Source organism: Ochotona curzoniae, unplaced genomic scaffold (genome assembly GCF_017591425.1).
Source record: "Ochotona curzoniae isolate NIBS_2020 unplaced genomic scaffold, NIBS_Ocur_1.0 scaffold_1037, whole genome shotgun sequence".
Classification (NCBI taxonomy): domain Eukaryota; kingdom Metazoa; phylum Chordata; class Mammalia; order Lagomorpha; family Ochotonidae; genus Ochotona; species Ochotona curzoniae.
In genome coordinates, this window is record NW_024467083.1 from 2,231,058 (window position 1) to 2,255,796 (window position 24,739).

General features: G+C 39.5%; 1 protein-coding gene and 1 pseudogene across 3 annotated transcripts in view; both read left to right on the plus strand.

The window, feature by feature from the left end:
- LRRC8B (leucine rich repeat containing 8 VRAC subunit B) overlaps positions 1 to 22,831 on the plus strand; it is a 43,289-nt gene extending 20,458 nt beyond the window's left edge. The window contains exons 3-6 of one of the 3 annotated variants that reach the window (XM_040999200.1): positions 6,204 to 6,306; positions 9,447 to 11,611; positions 19,287 to 19,592; positions 21,645 to 21,655. In XM_040999200.1, the coding sequence (XP_040855134.1) occupies positions 9,473 to 11,611; positions 19,287 to 19,559 (2,412 nt within the window). In that variant the 5' untranslated portion in view covers positions 6,204 to 6,306; positions 9,447 to 9,472 and the 3' untranslated portion in view covers positions 19,560 to 19,592; positions 21,645 to 21,655. Of the gene's footprint in view, positions 1 to 6,142; positions 6,307 to 9,446; positions 11,612 to 19,286 lie in introns of those variants that run through there. The other 2 variants (XM_040999198.1, XM_040999199.1) reach the window with 2 other exon arrangements.
- LOC121168910 lies at positions 6,897 to 7,065 on the plus strand (annotated as a pseudogene).
- Positions 22,832 to 24,739: the final 1,908 nt, after the last annotated feature.

Consider the following 24,739-nt stretch of genomic DNA (forward strand, 5'->3'; position numbering starts at 1 on the left):
CTGGGGCTGGCATTGTGGATTAGCACTTAAGGCTGCTGCACCTCAAATCCAGCTCCCTACTAATGCACCTGATGAAAAAATAGTGGAAGGTTGGGCCCTTAAATCCACATGAGAGACCCAGAGCTTCCACCTCTCCAAGCCCTGGCCATTGCAGCTGTATGAGGAGTGAACCGGCTGATGGAAGATTTCTCTATGTGTTTCCCCTTTTCTGTAACTCTTTGTTTCAAATAAAAATCAAAGAATAGGAGGAAAAGGAGGAAGAGGAAGAACAGGAGAACTCTGCCACCATGGAATGGGAAACTAGAAGAGCCTCATGGAGTCAGATGGAATTGTTACCAGTCAGCAGTTAGCACCAACTGCTGGCCTAATGACCAAGGACATTCTGGACTTTCCAGCTGTCTTTGTACCACCCGACACCACAGTCATAGAACCTCACAGAATCTCAAAAATGAAAATCTATTTTTCGCTAAGTTATTAAAGCTTTGCAGTGTGTAGGACAGTTCATCAAAATCTTCAGTGGTATGCTGCTGGAGTCTAACCTTCTCCTGGGAAAGACTCACGTTACTTTGAGTATTCTCTGCCTAAATATATGGGCATTTTTATGCCTCTTGTATTTTTTATGTTGTTCTTTATCACACACTAAGTTGTAGAAATTGTGTAGGATACTGTAACAGCATAAGATCCAAACCTGAATCCATTTGATTCCTGCTTCTCCATGGACCTTCTGATGTTGCCCAGTGATATAGAATTCGTTGAAGTTTTATTTTACTTTCATTGAAAAGGCAGATTTACAGAGAGGAGAGACAGAGAAAAAGATTTTCTGTCCACTGGTTCACTCCTCAAGTGGCCACTAAAAACCTGTAGATCCTTCCACATGCTGGATCTACAGATTGGGATCTTTCCAGCCCTAAAGACAATCAGTCACTTAGGAGCCATTCACTTGATGATGTTTTAGTATCGCAGCCTCAAAGTGTGAAAATGATCTTTCTGAAGTTCTTGTTTGTCATTTTTCAGATGATCACAGTCATATGTTTTCAATATAAAAACAATTGAAAAGCATATGGAACTTGATAATAGAAAGCAAGTAGCCCTGGTAATCCCACATTCATGGTCAGCCACCATTGCCAGCTCCATATACTTCCAGAATGCTTAAAAGCCTATATTCTGTAACAGGTATGTTTCAATACACAAAAAGGGATTTCTTTTTAAAGATTTATTTTTTTCAAAAAAATGTATTTTATTGGAAAGGCAGATTTACAGAGAGAAAGGAGTTCCGGAAAGATCTTCCATCCACTGATTCATTCCCCAAGTGGCTGCAACAGGTGGAGCTGAGCTTAAACAGAACCAGGATCCCAAAGCCTTGGGCTGTGCTTGACTGCCTTCCCAGGCCACAAGGAGAAAGCTGGTTGGGAAGCAGGGCAGCTGAGACACAAATCAACGCATATATGGGATGTGTGTGTGCAAGGTGAGGACTTTAACCACTAGGCCCATGCTATAAAATTTTAATTTTTAGTTGCTATTTCACTCTGCTTTCTTTTCAAGTACGTTAAAATGTACTCTTGGGCCCGACGCGGTGGCACAGTGGTTAAGGTCCTCGCCTTGCACGCCCAGGATCCCATATGGGCGCTGGTTCTATCCCGGCCAGCCCCACTTCCCTTCCAGCTCCCTGCCTGTGGCCCGGGAAAGCAGGAGAGGACGGCCCAAAGCTTTGGGACCCTGTACTCTTATTGTGTCTCATTGCATGATTGAAATAACTTCTCTGCTATTCTGCTATTCTTCTCTAATCCATCCTGCAAATCTCTGTAGCTCAATGAATTACTGTTTCACTTCCTCTTATATTTGAATCTATGGAAGGATCCATGTATAGATGGTAGTGACTGCATTACTTTTTGGTCTAAGGGGGAACGAGCTGCCCTCATGTATTTTGCAACTTCAAAGAAGACTTAAATGATAGCCACTTTTCCCAGAATGGTAATTGCAGAACTGTTTTAAGAGCTTACCCATCCTGGGGAGATTTGAACCAAGATAAACAAAAATTTGTTTGGCTTTACCTAAACCAGTTACATTTATCTGTGTGAACAGGCTTGTATTTTGGTTTCTTTTCAAAGTGTCATGGATTATTCTAATTGCCACATTTGAGAATTTCTGTCTTAGATTTACAATTCTCAAAAAGTTGTCTGGAGTGGGCTTTATGGTACAACAGGCTGCAACATTGCTTTGTGATGCTGATGTGACTCCGGCTGTTCCACTTCTGATCCAGCTCCTTGTCAGTGCACCTAGGAAAGCAGAGAAGTTGGGTTAACTGCTTGGGCCTTATCCACCCATGTGGGAGGACAGGATGGAGTTCTAAGCTTCTGGCTTTGGCCTAAACCCAGCCCCAAGGGTTGTTCCTGTTCAGGGAGTAAATCAGCAGATGGAAGATATCTCCAGCTCTCCCTCTCTCGTTCCATAACCTTGACGTTCAAATAAATAAGTAAATATTTATGTATTTTATATATTTTCAAAAAGTGATCCTTGAACCAACAAGAATTGGTTAGAATAGGATAGGTCTATTGAATGGTAAACTTTGAAGGTGGGAACCTTCTCTTGGTGATTTTCATGGAAATTAATATGAAATACTCTACTACACAGATTGTAGTTTCTCTCTAGGTCCCTAGACTGTAACTAAGTTTATCTGTACCGTTATTTAAATATCATTATGCTGTGCCCCACACAGTAGCTAAGATTTAGCTAGTGGCTAAATCTTTGCCTTGCATGCTTGGGATCCCATATGGGTGCTTGTTTGTGTATTGGCTGTTCCACTTCCCTTCAAGCCTCCTACTTATGGCCTGGCAAAGCAGTCAAGGATGGCCCAAAGCCTTGGGACTCTGCACCCATGTGGGAGAACTGGAAGAAGCTCCTGGCTCCTGGTGTTGGATCAGCTTAGCTCCAGCTGTTGCAGCCACTTGGGAAGTGAACCAGCAGATGGAACATCTGTCTATCCTTCTTAATGTAGGATATGCCTTTCCAATAAAAATTAAAATATATATCTTAATAGTGGAGCTACTGTATGATCCAGCAATCTCTCATAGGTCTATATACAAAGAAAAATGACATTGGTGTGTTAAGGAGGCATCTTTACTGTGACATTTATAGTAGCACTATTCAAATTAGTCAAGAAATACAAACTACCTAAGTATTTATCAGTGGTGAATAAAGAAAAAATGTGGTCTGTATTCACGGTGAAACACTAACCAGACATTAAAAGGGATGAAATCCTGTCATTTATGACAACATGGATAGACCTAGAACTCATTTTATGAAGTAAATTTAAGCCAAGCATAATGGACCACCACATGATCTCATTCTAAAGTACATCTCGTAGATGGTTAAGAGCAGAATGGAGGTTATCAGAGGGTGAGAGGATAAGGACTAGCAACTGGGGAACATTTAGAGAATGGTTATGAATGGTTATCAAGTCATAGAAGTGAGCAGTTTTGGTGTTCTGTTGCACTTTAGTGTGACTATAGATAAAAATAATGTACTGTATATTTCAAAAAAAAATTTTAAGTGTTTGAGCAGATAGATATGTTTGCCCTAATTGGAACGTTATGTTGCACATCCATCTAGCCAAATAGTATATTGCATCCCATAAACGTATACAATTGTTACGTGTCAGTTTATAAATAAAAATTGGCGGAATAATGTCTGTATTTTGTACAGAGTTAACAGTCTCCGCTTGGAGTTGTTTGCCTGGGATCAGAGACAGAGATCATTGGGACAGGATTCGGTTCTCATTGTATAATGGCTCCAAATACCAGCAGCTCGTCATTGTTTATTTTCTCATTGGTTATTTTGGACATACTTTCAAAGCAAATACTGGGAAATAAGGATGCCTAACTTGAGTGTTGTTTTTCCAGCCTTGGAGACTTTTGAATGGGAGTGTCAAATGAATTCTTGTGCTTTGAAGAGCTTTTATGACTTTATGATGAGGTTTAAAAACTAAAAGAATGATAATAGGACCATAAAATTATGATTTCTTTGAACTAATTTGAAGCATTTGTGTATAAGAAATGTAGATCTCATTTGAATTGGCTTTCATTATTTGCTAAAAGGTAGTCTGGGGGAGGGGAATCTACACCCATAAGCAGTATTAAAGGGCCCAATGACAAATGAGTCATGCCCTAACTCCAGTGAAGCATGTCAGTGAGAAAAATTGGCATCTGATATGTAGAAATGCTTCTGACTTTTCAGATTTTTTTTAAAAGATTTATTTTATTTTCGGGCCTGGTGCAGTGGCGCAGTGGTTAAGGTCCTCGCCTTGCATGCCCGGGATCCCATATGGGCACCGGTTCTAATCCCGGCAGCCCCACTTCCCATCCAGCTCCCTGCCTGTGGCCCGGGAAAGCAGTCGAGAATGGCCCAAAGCCTTGGGACCTTGCACCCGTGTGGGAGACCCGGAAGAGGCTCCTGGCTTTGGATCGGCGTAGTATCGGCCATTGCGCTCACTTGGGGAGTGAATCATCGGACGAAAGATCTTCCTCTCTGTCTCTCCTCCTCTCTGTATATGTGACTTTGTAATGAAAATAAAATAAATCTTTTTTTAAAAAAAGCTACTGCAACGGCTGGAGCTGAGCCAATCCAGAGCCAGGAGCCAGGAACTTCCTCCATGTCTCCCATGCGGGTGCAAGGTCCCATGGCTTTGGGCTGTCCTCGACTGCTTTCCCAGGCCACAAGCAGGGAGCTGAATGGGAAGTGGAGCTGCCAGGACTAAAACCTGTGCTCATATGGGATCCCGGTGCATTCAAGGCGAGGACTTTAGCTACTAGGCCACACCGCCAGGCCCAATTTTCAGATATTCTTAAATGCAGATGTTATTTACTAAATATCAAGTCTTAGGAGAAAACATTGAATAGAAAAATAGTTTAGCTGAGAAAGTAGATTACATATATGCAACTGAAGACATTTCAGAAAACTACATTTGCCTTTGTGTTTTTCAAAAGATTACAGGGGAACCCAGTTATAATGCAGATGTCAGGATGAATTGGGAAAGAGAGTTGAACAGCTTTTTCTTGATTGAAGAGAACCAGGACTATGGTGTAATTCCGTGGATTGACTGGGACCATGGGATTTAGTGTTAGGACCTACATTCTAGTTGTAACTTTCTTTTCATTTTTGCCATGTGAGATTGTGTTATTTTCCATTTTTGTAATACAAAAAAAGCAAAACAATCTCAGTGGATTGATCTAAGTACAAAACAAATAAATGTAAATATTGTATGCTTTGAAAGTGGAAAAACAGATATTAGATGATTCATGTATTTTGACTGCTCTGTTTACTGACAAGGAACTCTTCAAAGGAAGTCTCCAGTGATGTCATCTGTATAGCCAGTACACATCCAGGCTATCTACATGTTTCACTTATAAAATGACTGGATATTAGGTGGTAATTAATTATAAAGCAGGCTTTACTATGGGTGAATAAGGCCAAAGCAAATTACAAACATGCCCTCAAAAAAACGAAAAAAACCAAGATTGTTTTTTTTTTTTCAGAGCAATGAAAACCATCCCAGGAACTTTTTTGAGGATATGTAGTCACTAAATTTCAGATTCAGAATTTTCTCACAATTTAAGCTTAATATAATATAATGTATAATATAATATAATGTAATTCATCCATGAAAAATAATTAAAGTATGATCTGAGAATGGCTTTTATTACTCTTCAAATTAAAAATATAATATAAATCTTATTTCAGGGAATTTCACAGTAATTTGAGTTGTATCTGAAAAAGTGTATTAATTTATAACTTTTCCTAATGAATCAATGGACTGAATTTTAATAGTGCTAAGTTCTTAGTGATGTGTGGTTTTAAATAAGGATGTAGAAATCACAAGGTTTGATGAGCTAGCTGATAAATGCAAATAAGACCATCTGTGTCTGAGGGCTGAGAGAAATTAACGTATGTAAACTACTTGGAAAAAAACAAGTGTTGTACATGCAGAATTTTTAAATATGTTGCATCTGAGTTTCTATAGAACCTTATTTATAATTGAAAGAAAATTAAGGGAATTAGTATGGCCTAATGGGTTTGGATAGAATCCTAAATACAGGCATAGCTTGATCAGAATGTGCCCCAGTATGAAAGTCAACTGACTTAGGAAAATCTACCTGAAGATATATAGATGGATGTAGCTGCTTCAAGATATTTATGCTTTCTTGTAGAATGAAGATAACCACAGAGATGATGGTGTGTCTAAGAAACTTCAAAAGATGCCGACCTCCTGATTGAAGTATAGCTGACTGATTTGTCAGTTTTTTCATTATAGTAAGTATAAAAATGTAAAGTGCATTATTTAAGTGAACGTCTCCCTGTATCCTTTGTTAAATACATTTGACTCTCTTTCTAAATACCCTTACCATTGTTAGAACTGCTTGTGTTTTCTTTCCTCCACTATTTCAGTTATATACTTTACAGGAATTAAACTCTTGAAAACTTTGAGAGGACAGACAGAACCCCAGAAGATCCTTCAGAGAGAATGATTCTCTGTCCACTACAGGAAGTTTATTCAAATTTTACTAGTCATAGGGAGCTGAACTGTTTCACAGAGCAATTAGGTGTATGATGATCCACCTGCAGACCGAATCAAAATATGATATTCTAAAATGTCCACCTACCTATTTCTGTCTTTGGAATAAATTCATATATTCTTTCATCCATGAGTACTTGTACAAAAATATGAAGATGAACTGTCAACCCATACTGGTCATAATTTGACTTACCTGAATACCATCAATTTCTTGCTTTATAGTTGATAGATCCTGATTATTTTGTTGCCCATTTGTCTTTAGCTTCATGTTGAATCTGAGATGTAATCTCAATAGGCATACACAAAAAGACTGCTGCCCCTTTGACTGCTTCAACCTATTAATAAGGTCAAGTGATATGATCACTACTGTAGCATTATAGGTATAACATGGTTAACTGTAATAACCAAAATCTCCTGGTGTGCAGACAGCAGCTTCCTTGATAGTGTATGCAACCTGTTGCTTGTATGGCTTGCCCTAAGGGACCTTGGAGACAGTCCTTTAAAGTGGCCATTCCTGCATCTAACCTCATGCTGTTCCTCATCTAGGCTCCCCAGTTATGCAGGGTGCTTTGGGAGAGCCTCAAGGCACAGTAGCCAGGGTTCACATTGGCTGAGTCATCATGTCCTTCTGCACCAAGCTGCAGAACAAGGTGTGGTTAAGGCCCTACACAGGGCCAACGTCAGGTTCCCTGGTTACTGGAAGATCCACATCTCAAAGAATTGGGGCTTTACTAAATTCAATGCAGGTGAATTCAAAGACACGGTGGCTGAGAAGTGGCTCATCCCTAGCAGATATAGGCTCAAATACATCCCCAACCATGGTCCCTTGGACAAGTGCGAGCCCTCCACTCGTGTAGCCTCTGCTAATCTATGCTTTTTAATCTGATCAATAATAAACCCTGATTTCTGTTGAAAAAAAAAATCCATGTTCTTTCATTCACCAGTGTTTTCTGCCATACTACCCTTAACCTATGCTACTACTACATGTTTATTGTCTTTTTCGGTCTAAGTCTAGGAATTTCTATTTGTCTCATGTAATCCTTGTGTTTTTTGGTTTTTGTCTTGCCTTGACACACAATTATGGTTAACCACAGTGAGGGCAAGGCAGAATGGGAGGAATTGAAAGTTAGAAATAGATCCACTACACTAGAGTAATGGCAGAAAATCCTGAAGAGTTAGATAATCAAACCACAAGGCTGAGAAGGAAGGTGAATCCTTATAAAGTGGACATGGGCAGAAAGCAGTGCTCCAGTCCAGCCATTAAAATCACTTATCACAATATAGAATGCCATTACACTTGAGAGATTATGATGGCATAGAGTTCGCACATCAGTAATGTGCTGAGCATAATCAGCAAGAGAAGAAACTTGTTAACTGAGATAGAACCCTGGGACTCAAAGCAGGATATCAGTCTCCAAATGGAGGACTATTAGAAGCAAAATAGGCTCTCTTTGGATGCTGCCAGTGGCGGGGTGTCCAAAAGAATAGAACTTCCCAATCAGGATAGTCCAGAAGGAAGCCTTGGTGTGGTGAGCTAGACTATCAGTAAAGGATGACCATGCTACCATAAGTTGTGCTCTTACTCTTAGCAGATGATTTATAAGATCCAAGATATTTCCTTTTTTAAAGATTTGATTAATTTTTATTTGAATGGTAGAGTTACAGAAAGAAGAGAGGCAGAAAAGGTAAAAGAGAGAAACAGAGACTTCTTACAACCATTGGTTCATTCCCCCAAAGGCCGCAATGACCAGAGCTGGGCTGGTGCGAAGCCAGAAGACAGGAATTTCTTACAGATCTCCCATGTAGGTGCAGGGTCCAAGGGCATGGGCCTTCCCAGGCCACTTGCTGCCTCCTCAGGCTGTACGCAGGGAGCTGGACTGGAAGTAGAGCCTCCAGGACTCCAATCAGTACCCAAATGGGATGCCAACACCACCGCAGTAGGCTTAGCTAGCCTCCAAAATATTAACTTTCATCTTATTATTTGCCAAATATAGGTGGTCTGTATTTTTATGACTAATAATTTATTGAACAATTGTATGTGTAAGCATAGAAACTCTGAGTTTTGTCTAACTTTCAGTATTGTTTTTCTAAAGACACAAATAATTGAGAAATACAGTATATAATATACTTTATATATATTATACTATGTACTTTATATTATATACTGATTATCACAACATTAAGGTACAAGATGGTTTTCCCATGGTAGGAATATTTTCACAAGTGTTTTTTTTTCCCTCTCTTTCATTTTATTTATTTTTTTTCCTCTTTTTAAGCCATTATTGTTATTTCCCCACTTCTAAATGCACATGCACTGAAGTAACAAAGTTCAGAGGCAAGAATAGATAATGAATTCAGTGACTGTTTTGGTTTCAGAACCAGTAGATCTTTGTATGCCTAAAGGATAATTCTGTAAAGCTCCTTGTGGTTGAAACAGCTCCTAGGATAACCGATGCTCTAAATGTGGAACAAGACATGGAAGGGAACTTATTTGGACCTTCTAGAGGCTAGAAAATATGACTGTTAGAAATCAGTAACACAGAGATAAAATTTTCCAATGAGTTAATCGCTCCTGGTTTCGGTAGGCTAGCCTAGAGCTAAGATCCAAGAGTTTAACCGGGTAATTGCCTCAAGCACTAAACCTGTATAAATGCAACTTATTGCTGAATGATCTGCCATCTAAGCAACTTTATAGCACAGAGTTGGAATGGCCTGGAGTTCCCAGAGGCCACCACCATAAGACCCCTTGAAAGCCCATCTTCCTCAGTGTGTCTATGAGCTAAATCCTGCTTGGGTAGAGTCTGTCTGTACAAGTATAAGCATTCAACCCTTATTTGTCCTTGATTCAGTGATGTTTCTTCTATTTTTCTCTTGGCAGATTCTGTATATGTACAAGAGGAAGTCATGATTACCCTAACAGAGCTGAAGTGTTTAGCAGATGCCCAGTCATCTTACCACATCTTAAAACCATGGTGGGACGTGTTCTGGTACTACATCACCCTGATCATGCTGCTGGTGGCAGTGCTGGCCGGAGCTCTCCAGCTTACACAGAGCAGGGTTCTGTGCTGTCTTCCATGCAAAATGGAATTTGACAATCACTGTGCCGTGCCTTGGGACATACTGAAAGCCAGCAAGAACATGTCGTCTAGCCCCCAGATGTCACTTCCACTGCCCCTCCGAATCCAGAATGATCTCCACCGACAGCAGTATTCCTACATTGATGCTGTTTGTTATGAGAAACAACTCCATTGGTTTGCAAAGTTCTTCCCCTACCTGGTGCTCCTGCACACGCTCATCTTTGCAGCCTGCAGCAACTTTTGGCTTCACTACCCCAGTACCAGTTCCCGACTGGAGCATTTCGTGGCCATCCTTCACAAGTGCTTCGACTCTCCGTGGACCACCCGTGCCCTGTCTGAAACAGTGGCTGAACAGTCAGTGAGACCCCGAAAACTCTCCAAGTCTAAGACTTTACAATCGTCCTCAGGGGGTTCTGCCGACGTTGACTCCAGCAAGCAGTCATTGCCCTACCCACAGCCAGGGCTGGAGTCCCCAGGCATAGAAAGCCCCACTTCCAGTGTGCTGGACAAGAAGGAGGGCGAACAGGCCAAAGCCATCTTTGAGAAAGTGAAGAGATTTCGCATGCATGTGGAGCAGAAGGACATCATTTATAGGGTATACCTGAAACAGATAATAGTCAAGGTCATTCTGTTTGTCCTCATCATAACTTATGTTCCATACTTTTTAACCTATATCACTCTTGAAATTGACTGTTCCATTGACGTGCAGGCTTTTACAGGATACAAGCGCTATCAGTGTGTCTACTCCTTGGCAGAGATTTTTAAGGTCCTGGCTTCCTTTTATGTCATTTTGGTTATTCTCTATGGCCTCACCTCCTCCTATAGCTTGTGGTGGATGTTGAGGAGTTCGCTAAAGCAATATTCCTTTGAGGCATTGAGAGAGAAAAGCAACTACAGCGATATCCCTGACGTGCAAAATGACTTTGCCTTCATCCTGCACCTGGCAGATCAGTATGACCCACTTTACTCCAAACGTTTCTCCATATTCCTGTCCGAGGTCAGCGAGAACAAACTGAAACAGATTAACCTGAACAACGAGTGGACAGTAGAGAAGCTGAAAAGTAAGCTGGTGAAGAATTCCCAGGACAAGATAGAGCTACGGCTCTTTATGCTCAGCGGCCTCCCGGACAATGTCTTTGAGTTAACAGAAATGGAAGTGCTGACCCTTGAGCTCATCCCAGAGGTCAAGCTCCCCTCTGCCATCTCACAGCTGGTCAACCTCAATGAGCTTCGTGTCTACCACTCATCCTTGCTGGTGGACCATCCTGCACTGGCCTTTCTAGAAGAAAACTTAAAAATCCTCCGCCTGAAATTTACAGAAATGGGAAAAATCCCCCGCTGGGTATTTCACTTGAAGAATCTCAAGGAACTTTACCTGTCAGGCTGTGTGCTCCCTGAGCAGTTGAGTACCACACAGTTGGAGGGCTTTCAGGACTTGAAGAACCTGAGGACGCTCTACTTGAAGAGCAGCCTGTCCCGGATCCCCCAAGTCATTACAGACCTCCTGCCTTCACTGCAGAAGTTGTCCCTTGACAATGAGGGATGCAAACTGGTGGTGTTGAACAACCTTAAAAAGATGGTCAACCTGAAGAGCCTCGAACTGATCGGCTGTGACTTGGAACGCATTCCACACTCCATTTTCAGCCTGAACAATTTGCATGAGCTAGACCTCAAGGAAAATAACCTGAAGACAGTGGAGGAGATCATTAGCTTCCAACATCTTCAGAATCTGTCCTGCTTGAAGTTGTGGCACAATAACATTGCTTATATTCCTGCCCAGATTGGGGCATTATCTAACCTCGAGCAACTCTCTTTGGATCATAATAATATTGAGAATCTGCCCTTGCAGCTTTTTCTATGCACCAAACTGCAGTATTTGGATCTAAGCTATAACCACCTGACCTTCATTCCAGAAGAAATCCAGTATCTGAGTAATTTGCAGTACTTTGCTGTGACCAACAACAATGTAAGTAAATTCATTCTCTTTACTTGGCCAGCTCTTTACAGTATTTGCTATGCTTGCAATTTGTAATGTAGAGAAAGAGAATGCATTTGAAATCATACAAAGCATTCTCTGAGCCAAACCCAAGCCCATGTGGTCTTGAACAAATTACCAAAAGACTGGGTATCAGTTTTTACTCTAACTTACAAGTTGTCATGGAGATTTTATGAAAAAGTGTAGAAGTATCTGGCATGGTTCCTGGCGTGTAATAGTTGCTCAACAAATGTCCCCTTTATTCTTTTTCTCTCATTCTCTACATAAACACCACACATTCAAAGTATTTTAAACTAATTGGTTATGGTGGAGCTTGCTTTTTGTTTCTGGAATGTTTTTAAGTACATAGAGAAAATTTTTCAACTTTCCAAATCTCCCATAAAAGAATAACTTTTTGTTTCAAACTTCTGAGATTATGAATTATTCATAAAACATTTTTATAATGCATTAAAAAGAATTGAACTCCACATGAGTTTCTAGAAAGAAAATTCAAAATGAAAGGCCTGGCACTGTAATGAAACACTTGGGTTTCTCCAAAGCTTTTGCCAGCATCCATGCTTAAAAATGAACCATAATTTGCAACAGTAAAGCCAAGCTGAGGAAAAGTTAGCTTCACTGAAACAAGAGAAAACAAAATAAATGAGTAGTTTCCTAGGCTAAAATGTGAAGGGGGAGGGAAAAAAAAATGTCATGGTGATGGCTGTATGGGAATGAGAGAGGTGGAACTCAGCAATTAGGTCTGACAAGAAATGGAACTAACCTTACTTGGAGTGTTCTCATCACTGCTTCCTAATACCCCACTAAATAATGTATTATTACTTTTGTCATACCTATTTTATACTAGTGCATAGTACTAGCCAATTGACATTAATCGTCAGACTTAATTTTCGAAATCATGAATGATAAAGAAATACCAAAAAGTTGGAGGGTCATACCTTGTCCCCCTGTTAAGTATGTAACGCAAATATAATTCCTTTAAAAAGTTTTGCTTCCACCAAAATTATATACCCAAGTAAATCACAACTACATGCATTTTTGAGAGTTGTGGCTGATTAAATAGTGGCTAAATGACCATGTTTAAATGTATGCGCAAGTTAATGCTTTGTTGGGTTGATACAATGAAACCTTGAGACCATGGATAATTTTGACACCAAGTTATTGACTGTGCTTGAAAGAATAGATTGAAATGGTAATAACATCCTTTGTTGAATAAGTGCTCTCTTTCATAAGGGAAGATACTGGGGCCAGCACAGTGGCAGGACATGGTAATCCTCCACCTGTGGTGTTAGCATCCTGAAAGAGTGCTGGTTGATGTCCCAGCTGCTCCACTTCCCATCCAGCTCCCTGCTAATAGTCTGGGAAGTGACTTTCCGGAGGTCTGAAGCTTTCTGGTATGGAGCTGTCTTGGGACTCATAGAGTTGACTCCTACTGCTTCTTACACTGCTACTTAGAGGCAGTGCCCACATGTGTTAAGCAGTGGAGTATATTGATAATGTGAAAGGAAGGAGAGAAAGAGCAAGATCTATTTGCATCCCAATGTCCAGAGATCACTAGATCGTGATGTCACTGATTGTGATGGTGAGAAATTACTTACCTAGATTTGTTCAAGTCTTACAAAGCACTTCAGTGTATGTGCCTACACCTTTGCTTCTACATGTGTGAGCGTATCCTTTTATCACTATTTAGGGTAAGAAATCTTCAGCTTTGTCTCTTGAAATGAGGACTCTTTGGGTGATTAGCATATTCTGGATATAAAATATGTAATTGCTAAGAGAAAAGGAAATTTGACAGATGGATTCTGAAGATCCAAGTCTCTAGGGAGCAGTGGGTTATTTAATGATCAATATCCATCATAGGCATGGAAAGAGAACCATTCTATTGTGAGGGCTCCAGTCAATCTTGTTAAAAAACATTTAGTGGCCATACATAATGATAATGTGCCTGTTTTTTTTATTTTATAATGTATTATGTACATATTTGAAATATAGTTTATAAAAAGCATCTGTATATGAAGTTAATCATCTCCCAAAGTATAAAGTCTTCCTTTATTTAAAAAATTTATTTTTTATTTGAAAGGCAGAGTTACAGACAGGAAATACAAAGAACTCTTCCTTCAACTGGTTCACTATCACAAAAGGCCGCAATGGCCATAGCTGAACCAATCCTAAGCCAGGAGCTTCCTCTGAGTCTACCACATGGACGCAGGGGTCCAAGAACTTGAGCCATCCTTAAGCAGGAAGCTGGATGGGAAATGGAGCATCTGAAACTCAAACCAGTACCCATATTGATGTGGCACCAAAGATGGAAGTTTAGCCTACTACACTATGGCATCAGCCCTTTCCTTTTTTTTTTTTTTTTTTTAGGATTTAAAAATTTTTATTGGAAAGTCAGATCTACAGAGAGAAAGATCTTCGGTCCACTGGTTCACTCCCCAGCTGGCTGCAACAGCCAGAGATCTGAAGCCAGAATCCAGGAGCCTCCTCTGTATCTCCTACACAGGCACAAGGTCCCAAGGCCTTGGGCCATCCCCCACTGTCCTTCCAGGCCACAATCAAGGAGCTAGAAGGGAAATAGAGCAGCTGGAATATGAACCAGCACCCATATGGGATCCCAATGCATGCAAGGCAAGGACTTTAACCACTAGGCCATCACGCCAGGTCTATTACCTAAGATTTATAAAATTTCAAGACCTCATTTTAGCACTCTCATAAGCTTTAAGGCAAACTAATTTAAGGGGGTAAGTAGATTTACCAGGATATGATTGCAACCTGGATGGAAAATCTTGAGTCTCTAACAAAGTTCCCTAGGTTTCTTTAAGAAAATTAAATTAGAATAAACCCAGGAAGATCCTGCACCCTAGCTGGACAATGATATTTTAAAAAACCTCCAAGAAGGATTGGGCACAAGAGAGGGATAATCACCAGATGCTGCCCTTTTTGAAAGTCTAACAGCCTCCCCCTGCAGGAGCCAATCCCAGAGATCACTATACTGCCTGCTAAAATCCCTCTTCTCTGTTGAAGACTGAGAAGTCCACTCAAATCACAAATTCAGAGATTTTAAGAGAGGATTGATAGACAACTGATAGTACTGATAGCCAGGCTGGAGAATAAGGCTGGTGGCATCAGGGTAATCAACTAATAGACAGCCAGTCCAAGTGAGGAACATGTTCATTGGGCACCTGAAGTTGACTGAAGGAAGGGTATGTGAGATTCTCGGAACAGCTCGGGTTAGGACACTCTTCCTCATTTCACCCATGACAGGCTATCCACATGATTGCTTCTCTTCAAGTATACTAGGACATCTCAATTGAGGATGATTTTGCCCCCTCTTCTGCACTAATGACATTCCTTAGTAGATATTTGCACTGTTAGGCTTTTGAGGAGGGAAATGACCCAGGCAATTGGAGGGAACAGACCAAGAATGCTGCTACACATCCAGTACACACAAGTATTGTTCTGACCCAAAGGTCCATGATCACCTGCATGAAAACTTTCTCAAGATTTATTTACCTGTTTGAAAGTCAAATTTACAGAGATAAAAGGAAAGAAAGAGATATCTCCCATTTATGGATTTACTCCCTAGATGGTCTTAATGACAAGTGCTGGGCCAGGCTGAAACCAGAACCACGAGTTTCTTTCAGATCTCTCATGTGGGTGGCGGGGCCTAAGCACTTGGGCCATCATCGGCTGCTTGTCCCAGGCTATTAGTGGGAAGCTGGATTGGAGGTGGAACAGCTGGGACAGGAACTAGCACCTATATGGAATGCCAACATTGAGATGGTAGCTTTAACCATTATGCCACAATGCCGGTTCCTGCATTTGCTCTTAGAAACCATCTGCTTTCTTAGTACTTTATACCCAGCACCCAGCTGGGGTCCTGGCACCAAGGCATTGAGTACATGTTTACTGAATACAGATAAGCCATACTGCTTCATTTTCAGCCAATTTGGCTAAGTAATTACTTAGACCCCAGCAGGCACTCTGAACCCTTAGCACACACTGCAAATGACTTATTTCTTCCTGCCCATTACTAGTAGGCATTGGCCCTACTTCTGAACTGCAGATAAGGGATTGCTTTAAAAAGAGAAGGCAGGCATTGTGGCACGCAGGTTAAGCTACCACTTGGAATGCTTACATGTAGTGAGGACCACCTGTATTTATTTCCCACCTCTGTTCTAATCCAGCTTCTTGCTAATGTGCACCCTGGGAGAGAGTGGATGATAGCTCAACTATCTGGGTCTCTGCCATCCACATGGACAACCCAAATACCACTCTTGTCTCCTAGGCCTGGCCATACCTGGTTGGGGTGGGCATTTAGAAACTACAGCACATGATGGAAAATCAATCCTCTGTTTTTCCTTCCTCTTTATCATTTTACCTTTCAAATCAAATTAAAAGAAATGGATTATATTTCTTCTGTTTCACCTTTTTACCTCAAGTCTCAATGTGGAAGTTGAGCCAGTAACTTAAGAAAGTACATGGAAATTGGAGTTACACAATAAAAATAGACCTTTATTTCCCAACATCAGCTTCATGAAGATCAAGTAGTCTTTTGTAAATGATGGTGTCAGCTACTGAGTCCATCCCTGAAAAACTGAGGGTCCTGAGAATTTAGCCTTTTTGTGTTCCCTCCAAAGATTATTTCAAGATTAGAGTAAATTCAAGACTGCGAAGTAAAAAATGTGATGATTTCCCTTCAGAATTCTCACCAGATTGTCCTGGTTGGATGAGAGGATGGAGCAGGGCATTGTCATGCTTGAGAAGGACTAGCTGGGAAGCTTTCCAACATGCTTTACTGCTGACACTCTGGCTGTCTTTCCCAAAATACTCTGCTAAGAAGTCAGTGTTCTGGGTTCCCCCAGAAGATCGATAAGCAAAATGCTTTGAATTGAACATCCCCAAAGACTGTTGCCTTGATCTTTGCTCTTAACTTTGCTCTTGCTTCCATCACTTGGGCAGCCATTACTCTGCTTTGTCTTTTAGCCTCTTATACTGAGTGCATGTTTTCTTGTCTGTGGTAATCCTTCGTAAACTTGATCCCATGTGTTTAAAATTTGTGTGGAAATTTATGCTGTTGTCTGCAGTTGATCTAGGTGTAGCAGTTTGGGCACTTGTGAGCAGAACAGTTGGAATTGTATAAGCTGAAACAGCTGCGATGTCCATGGGGTTGGCTATTGTTCTTGTTAATCATCAGCACCCTTTAATTAGCACATTAAGAAGCTTAACTTTTTTCCTCAAGTTGATATGGATGGCCTTCTGCTGTGGACTTCATCTTATGCATTATCTTTTTTTAACAATTTATTTGGGGGTAGGCAGCATCATACCACACAGCAGGCTAAGTTTTAAGCTGTGGCACCAGATCACATTTGGGTGCTGGATCACATCCTGGCCTCTCTACTTCCAGTCCAGCTCCATGCTTATGGCCTAGGAAAGCAGCAGGAGATGCATCAAGTCCTTGCAACACTGTACCTGGAAGAAGCTCCTGGCTTCAGACTGGCACAGCTGTAGCTATTGTGGCCATTTGGGGAGTGAACCAACAGATGGAAACATCATTGCTCGCTTGCGCTCTCTGTCTCCCTCCTCCTCCTCTTTTTCTTCTCCTTCTCTGTAACTCTGCCTTTTAAGTAAAAATAGATCTAAAAATAATACTTATTTAAAAGCAGTCTTCCATGTACTATTTACTCTCTGGAAGGCTATGGCAGCCAGGGCTGAGTCAGTCATTAGCTAGCAATCAGGAGTTTCATCCAGATCTCCCACACTGGTGGCAAGAGCTTTTATAACAAAATTCATAGTTGTTAACAGGGGCTTTTTTCAAACTGATACCTTTCCTTGCTTTGTGCCTCAAACTAAATCTTGCTCAGACATAGTATAACAAGTTAGTGTGAGTCTGTTTTGATGCTAAAATTTTTCCAAAATATATACATTTTCATAGTACACATTTCCATCAATTTTGTAATCATCCCCTATATTTATGTACACATTCAGTCTACTCTTAAGGCATGAAATAAAAATATTTTCCCTGCTTATATTTTGATATAAAGATTGACATTGAATGTTTATCTTAACCATGGTGATTATTTGATATTTTCAAGGATATCTAACCTTGAATGTCTGTGTAGATGAGGTATAAGAGGGAAGTTTCTAATACAATGAGCATTTTTAGTACAACTTGATCATTTTTCTTTGCTTACATACAGCTCTGAATATCCATGGGTTCTCCATATGTGGATTCAACCAACTGTAATTTGAAAATATTCTGGAAAAAAATTGCATTTATACTGAACATATATTTTTCCTGTCATTATTCCATACCCAATACAAGTTATTTACGTAGCACTTACATTGCATTATGTAATACAACTAATCAAATGAAAAAAGTATATGGGAGGATGTGCATAGGATATATGCAGACCATGTGATTTTGTATGAGGACTTGACATCTTCAATATGAGGATTTTCTTATCTGGGGATGGAGAGTCCTAGAATTGGTACGCTGTGGCTACCAAGAGACAGTTGCATAAATGGTATTTATTTTTATGAGGACAAAAAGTTCTGTGTAGTCCTAGGAACTCATCCTCTAAGCAAAGCTAGCTCAGTATGTCTGTGTTAGGCCATCTGAAGATGCAGGCCAAGCCCAAGCCCAAGTACCTCTTCTCTGTAAAAAGGCACTTTCTGGAAACAAGGAGCCTACATTATTTCATAGGACTGCCTCCTGCCCCTAGCCAATGGAAGATGATGATCAGATGGGAGTGGTAATCTACCTGTGTTCAGGCCTCACTCACCCCCAGTGATTGGAAGGGGTTTTATATGCTCACCTTCCCTGCTGGCCTTTCCCCAGTGAACCTTATTCACATGCACACTGTGGCTCCCTTAGGAATACACATACAACATGCCATGTAGGCAAGCAGTCAAATTGAGGAAGGCAAGGAGTTATCCTAATTTACAAGCTACTTATCATATTTTAAATCGTACCTCTCTGTTATATAATTAACCTTTTATGATATTAATTGAAGCTATGCCAGAGAGCAGGAAATAGGGTAAATACTCAGATATTTGTTTGTGTAGAGGAAAGTGAAGTTGTATTATCATACCTTTCCTGTCTTTGCTCCCATAGGGACTGTTTTTTAAAGAAAGAAAGAAAAAGAAATGATTAGCCGATGCTATGAAAAAAGTGTATTGACACAGTCCTGTTTGGTCCCCAAATATTTTAAGGATGCTAATTACTTAGTAAATTTTTTTTTCTTTTTCTTTCTTTTTTTTTTATTTAGTTTGTTAGGAGGCCACTTGAAAGAAACTTTGAGTAAGGGCAACGATAGCTCTGATATTTCTGGGTTACCACTTTGTTTTCTATTTAGGGACAATATGAATGTAAATAATTGTGTTTTCCATAGATCTATTGGCAATGTTTACATTCAAGTTTATGGCCTACCATATACAACAAGGATTTAAATGCTCTTGGTTGCCACATTGTCCGATTCCTTGTGATTTGCCTATCTTTATTTTCCTTTTGTCTTTTTCATCTATTTCAGATTTATCATTGCTGTCACATGTATCTCTGTAAACATCCAGATTTATCTGTGGACAAAATAGCGAACAGTGTACATGAACAAATGTATTATCATAGGCTTTTTTTTCCCTCTTTCAGATTGAAATGCTACCAGATGGACTATTTCAGTGCAAAAAACTTCAGTGTTTACTTTTGGGGAAAAATAGCCTCATGAACTTGTCCCCACTTGTGGGCGAGCTGACACACCTGACACATCTGGAACTCATTGGTAATTACCTGGAGACGCTTCCTCCTGAACTCGAAGGCTGTCAGTCCCTGAAGCGAAGCTGTCTGATTGTCGAAGAGAATTTACTGAATACTCTTCCTCTCCCTGTTACCGAACGTCTGCAGACGTGTTTAGATAAATGCTGATCTAAACACAAGTCACCCAAGTCTCAGAACCATGTTGGAAAGTCAGCCTTCAGGCTGTGTGTGAGAAGGAAAATATCCTGTGTAATAAAGAAAACTGAGTGGTGATTGTGATGAGTGGCAAGCATGAGTCACATTAAAGCAACTCAGTGTCTAGCCCTGCTTTAAAGGTGTTGACACTGAACGGAAATTTTGTTAATAATTGAAATTTAACTTATTAAATTGTTGTAAGAAGTATACATCAAGGGTGAAACTGGGGGGAGGGGCATGATATTACTGACTTATTATCTTCATATTTTTACCATGAAGACTGCACAGGTATTATTTCCTTTTCCTCCCTCAGTCTGCATGACTGATTTGCACAATTATTTTAACTGACTTCCTGTTTTCATACTTATCATCAAGACCATGAAATCCTCAACATAAATTTCCTTGATGTATACTTCTTTGATTTAATTCTTCCCTTTTTTTTTTTTTAAAGAATGTATTATGCTTGGCAGAACTCCTTTTTGGCTTAATTTTAACTTCCTTTCCCAGCCTGCTTGAGTCTTGCTTGATCTAATTTTCTCTATAACAACAATGACCCCTGAGAGAAATGCCCGCCTTGGGGCTTGGATTTGAAGAGAAGCAGGGCTCCTAATTAACATGTGTTCTCAGGCATCCTGGAAATCAATGTTTTCTTGAAAAGGTCTTCATACTTATCATCGAAGCCTTTTTTGATTTGTGAAGAACTTTGATATTAAATGTTAAACATTTCTATGGTTAGTTTTGGATTCAACATCTGTAAAAATGATTTTTGTAAGGTAGTAAGACCATAGGCATATTGGTGTTCTTAGTTTTGGTTGTCTATGATTCTCATGTTTGTGTACATTCTGTTCCAAATGTTTCATCACTCTGCAGCTCATTGCATTTGGACAACAAAAGCCTTGTGTTTCATCCCATGAAGTATTTGGGAGTTTCCTTGTGAGAGAATGGCTTATCATCTACCTCTCTCTTCCCTAACTGTTATGCAACTGTACGGGTACAATTCCTAATTATTCACAAAAACTGTGATGGAGGAGACAGGTACAGACTTGGCTTTCAGAATTAATTTTAAAATACTTGTAGAAGTTTAGCAAGCATTGAAGTGAAACACTTTTTTCCCTCCATCCGCATGCTCTCTAGGTGTGATTCTGTTGTAAAGCACTCAGCTTCTATTCTGTGTCTTGTAGGAATTTTCAAAGCCCACAAAGAACTAGATGCAGTTAACTGAAATTCATCTCATGACTTTATCCATCTCTTGTGGAATACACTTTGGTTCCTTATTATAAAGAGCTGTGTGTTTGACCTTTTATTATTATGCATATTGTTAAATGAGTAAAACCCACCAACTCACATTTGGGAAATGTGCATTTTCAATATGCTTTCCTGTAATGGCTCCAGGCATTTGATTGCCACCTCTTTGTGGATGCAACTCTGGAATAAGCTATTAGCTGCATCTATACCAAACTGGAAAACACTACAGATAGAGAGTACTGGAAATGTGGAAATGTGGTGTGTGGTTTTGTTTTGTTTTTTTTCTCTCACTTTGTTCCAGGAAGATGAAATTGTTCTTTGAAGTATAACAAATGTAGCTCACCTCTTCTTCCACACACCACTAAAGTTTAGGCAAAGAATGATTCACGTCAAATAAAATTTGAATAGTAGTAGCTATTTTAAAAAATGACCACCAAAAGCTGCCAAACACATTATTGTTTGTACTGAATGGGGAGAAACTGTATAAAAATAAACTTTTTACCAAAATTTGCCTTCAGTCAGAACAGTTGAGTTCTCAGGGAACTAGTCATAACTGATGAAACTTTATTCTAGAACATCAAAAAATAGATCCTGACTATATAGAGCTGTTTTGTTATTGTTTTTTCCATTTCTTTAATGTGAGTTGATGATTATTTTCATGTTTCACTATACAATTATATGTACTGATTCCAGTGTTGGATAAAATTATCTTTGGTTTGGGATGTGTACATGATACAAAAAAAAAAGTGTTTTCAGCCACATAGTTAGCCAAATTTGTATGAAAAAAATCCATCTTCCCATATAGGGAAAGAGTTTTAAAAATAAAATTCAAGTTTGTTACCACTTGACAAACTAGAATTTTTCCAGAGCAAGTCACTGGTCCTTTTCAACTGCAAAGATCAGTGGCTGAATTTCCCTTATCACCTGCATAAATTTGTGGGAGCAATTTACTGGCAGAATCAATATTGAATATTAGGAGCTGTTTTCCAACACACTAGAATATGGTCATTGGTGTAAATTACATTACTAATGATGCTGTGGGTTTTGAATTTCTTATCTAAATATTGTTCACCAGTATTTAGGTAGCTTTAGAAGCAACATAGTACTGAAAACGTTGAACAGTGAGAATACACCACTTGACAAAGAAAATGGTGGTGTTAATACCACCTTTCCTGCACTGTCAGGGTGGGTCTTTATTTTACTAGTATCCATTTTCCTTTGGTAATGAAGAAAATGGAGTTTGTAAAATTGTAAGACTTTAGTTGACATTTCTAATAATGTGTATGCATTTTCCAAAAAAAATAATAAAAAGGAAGTTATGAAAAAACAAAGTTTATAGCTTATGCCAGTAGTGGTGTTAATCCATTTTATTTGCATCACCCCAAAAACATACACAGGGATGAACAGAGAGATACACAGATACCCATGTATACAAAGGGTAACTTCGTTTTCTATGCATTGAGTATGTTTTCCAGAACTACAAAAAGTTGTAGGCTAATTCTAGGATCACAGTCATTTTTATTCATTAGTTATAATCAAGGAGAGTTCTGTTTCCTTAGTTGTAACATTTAAAAGAAAACCAAATTCTCCATTTTAGTTTCAGAACCTAAGTGTTTGTATGCCTGTAAAGGTATGGCCTGCATCAGGACACATCTGTTTTGTACACAGGAAATATATTTTCACTCTTCAGCCTTGGTGCAGTTGTTCCCCAGTATTTACTCTCACTGAACATTGATTTCACACAGGGTCAGGGGAGCTTCTCAGGATCACAGTGCTGTCACAGCTCCAGTAGACATGCTGTGTGTGGCTGTGGTTATTTATTCCTACAACATTTTTGTTGGGTAGTGAAAATATTTGTTTTTTGTTCCTCACATGTTTTGTGACTCAAGTTTTACTTGTTTAAAATATCGCATACTACTGGATCATGAAAATAAACCATTGTTCTCTGGAATTGACATTAGTTCACCTGTTTTTAATAAAATTCGATTTCCATCTTAATAGTCTCTTAACATTGTCCTCGCCACACAAAGAACTTCATCTTTCTTTTCCACTTACCCTCCCTATTTATTATGATCAACACTGGTAACAAGGAATTTTGCTAAAGGGTTTGCAGTGACACCTGACTATATATTTACTTGGAAAGAAGCCAGTGCCCCTGTGTCTGCATGATTAGTTGTAGTTTACCATCTTTCTGCAAGATACACAGCTGATCCTATGATCCCCATCCTTACAAAAAGCCTCAGAATCTGTGAATCCACTCTGTCTTAACTGTACATTGCATTAGAATCTGAAAAGACAGACTGGTGGGATAGCAGACAAGTTATTTGTATTAGGAAAACGCTGTTTATGAAATGCTTTCATAACTGTTACAAAATGCCCTGGGTGTCATTCTTTCCTCAACTGGATGTGAACAGCTACCTGCTTCCTATTTCTTATACTCCATGTTTCCATCACCTGGGAACTATCACCAAGTACCTTTGGTAATGGACTAACTCTGTTTACCAGTTTTTTTACATGATCCATTTCACCAACATTAAAACATTAACCTAGAATATGTGAGCTAAAGTCCTGAGCTGAGATGGCTTCCAATTGAATTTAATATTTAAGTTTTGCATTTGACTTGTATATTATGCTACTGTTGAGAAAACCAATTATGAATGTCTCCTGCATGTTAATGATCTCTGAGATGGTACCACTGTAAAAATACAAAGGTTAGAATAGATGTTTGTGCATATGTATGTTGTGTATAAGTTAAAATACTTTCATGAGAAGGTTTGTAAAATTCCTCAAATGTTTCACTCTGAGAAAAAAATGGAGAAATCTTGAGTGGGACCTTGTTTTGTTCATTTACAATAAAGGCTAGTAATTTTTTTTTTTTACCTGTCACATATTTGAAAACATATACAATTTGCTTCTGGTAATGAATTGCTAGAAAATGGAAGCTTTTGTTCAGTGTTTTCATCTCTCAGATGTACCAGGTAAATCTGCACTTCGGCAGTGAATCCCTCAGATTCAATAGTTTTCGGTAATCTTTGCTATTATTAAAGTAACTTGTATAAAATACAGATTCAATTTATATAATGGCAAATAAAATAGCTTAAGTTCTAGAAGTAGCTTGACTATATCAATTTTTTACCTGTGTTTACTTCTCATACCCAGGTTGCAGGGGTGGTTTTGTGCCTCTTAGCTTCCCTGTGAAAGTAGAATGTTATGTTATTCACCAGATGGTAGATGTTTTAATTTGCTTAGAAATCATATCATACCAGGGCTATGAGTCTTTAAGGTTACACTATATTGATAACAAAAGAGCAAGCATGTGAAAGCATAGGATGAACCCTACAGTACACTAAGGAGTAACGGAGGGAATGAAATCTGTCATTCCCATGATGAGTCCCTGTTCCCAGTGGTGTTCCTTCTCAGTCTCAAGGGCAGATGTCTAAACCAACTCATCTTTTTCCAACCCTTCCCGCTTGGTGCCTATAAATAGAAACCACACTACAAATCATGTTGAATCTGCTAAAAACTAATTAAAATTTTAAAATTTAAAACTAGGGGACCTGGCATGGTAGCCTAGTGGCTAAAGTCCTCGCCTTGCACGTTCTGGGATCCCATATAGGCACCAGTTTGTGTCTCGACAGCCCTGCTTCCTATCCAGCTCCTTGCTTGTGGCCTGGGAAAGCAGTTGAGGATGGCCCAAAGCCTCGGGACCCTGCACCCACGTGGGAGACTCAGAAGAGCTCCTGGCTCCTGGTTTTGAATCAGCTCCAGCCATTGTAGCTGCTTAGGGAGTGAATCAACACACAGAAGATCTTCCTGGCTCTCCTACTCTCTGCACATCTGCCTTCTCAATAAAAAATAAATATATCTTTAAAACATAAAACTAGGAATGGAATGCAATGCTGAGACAC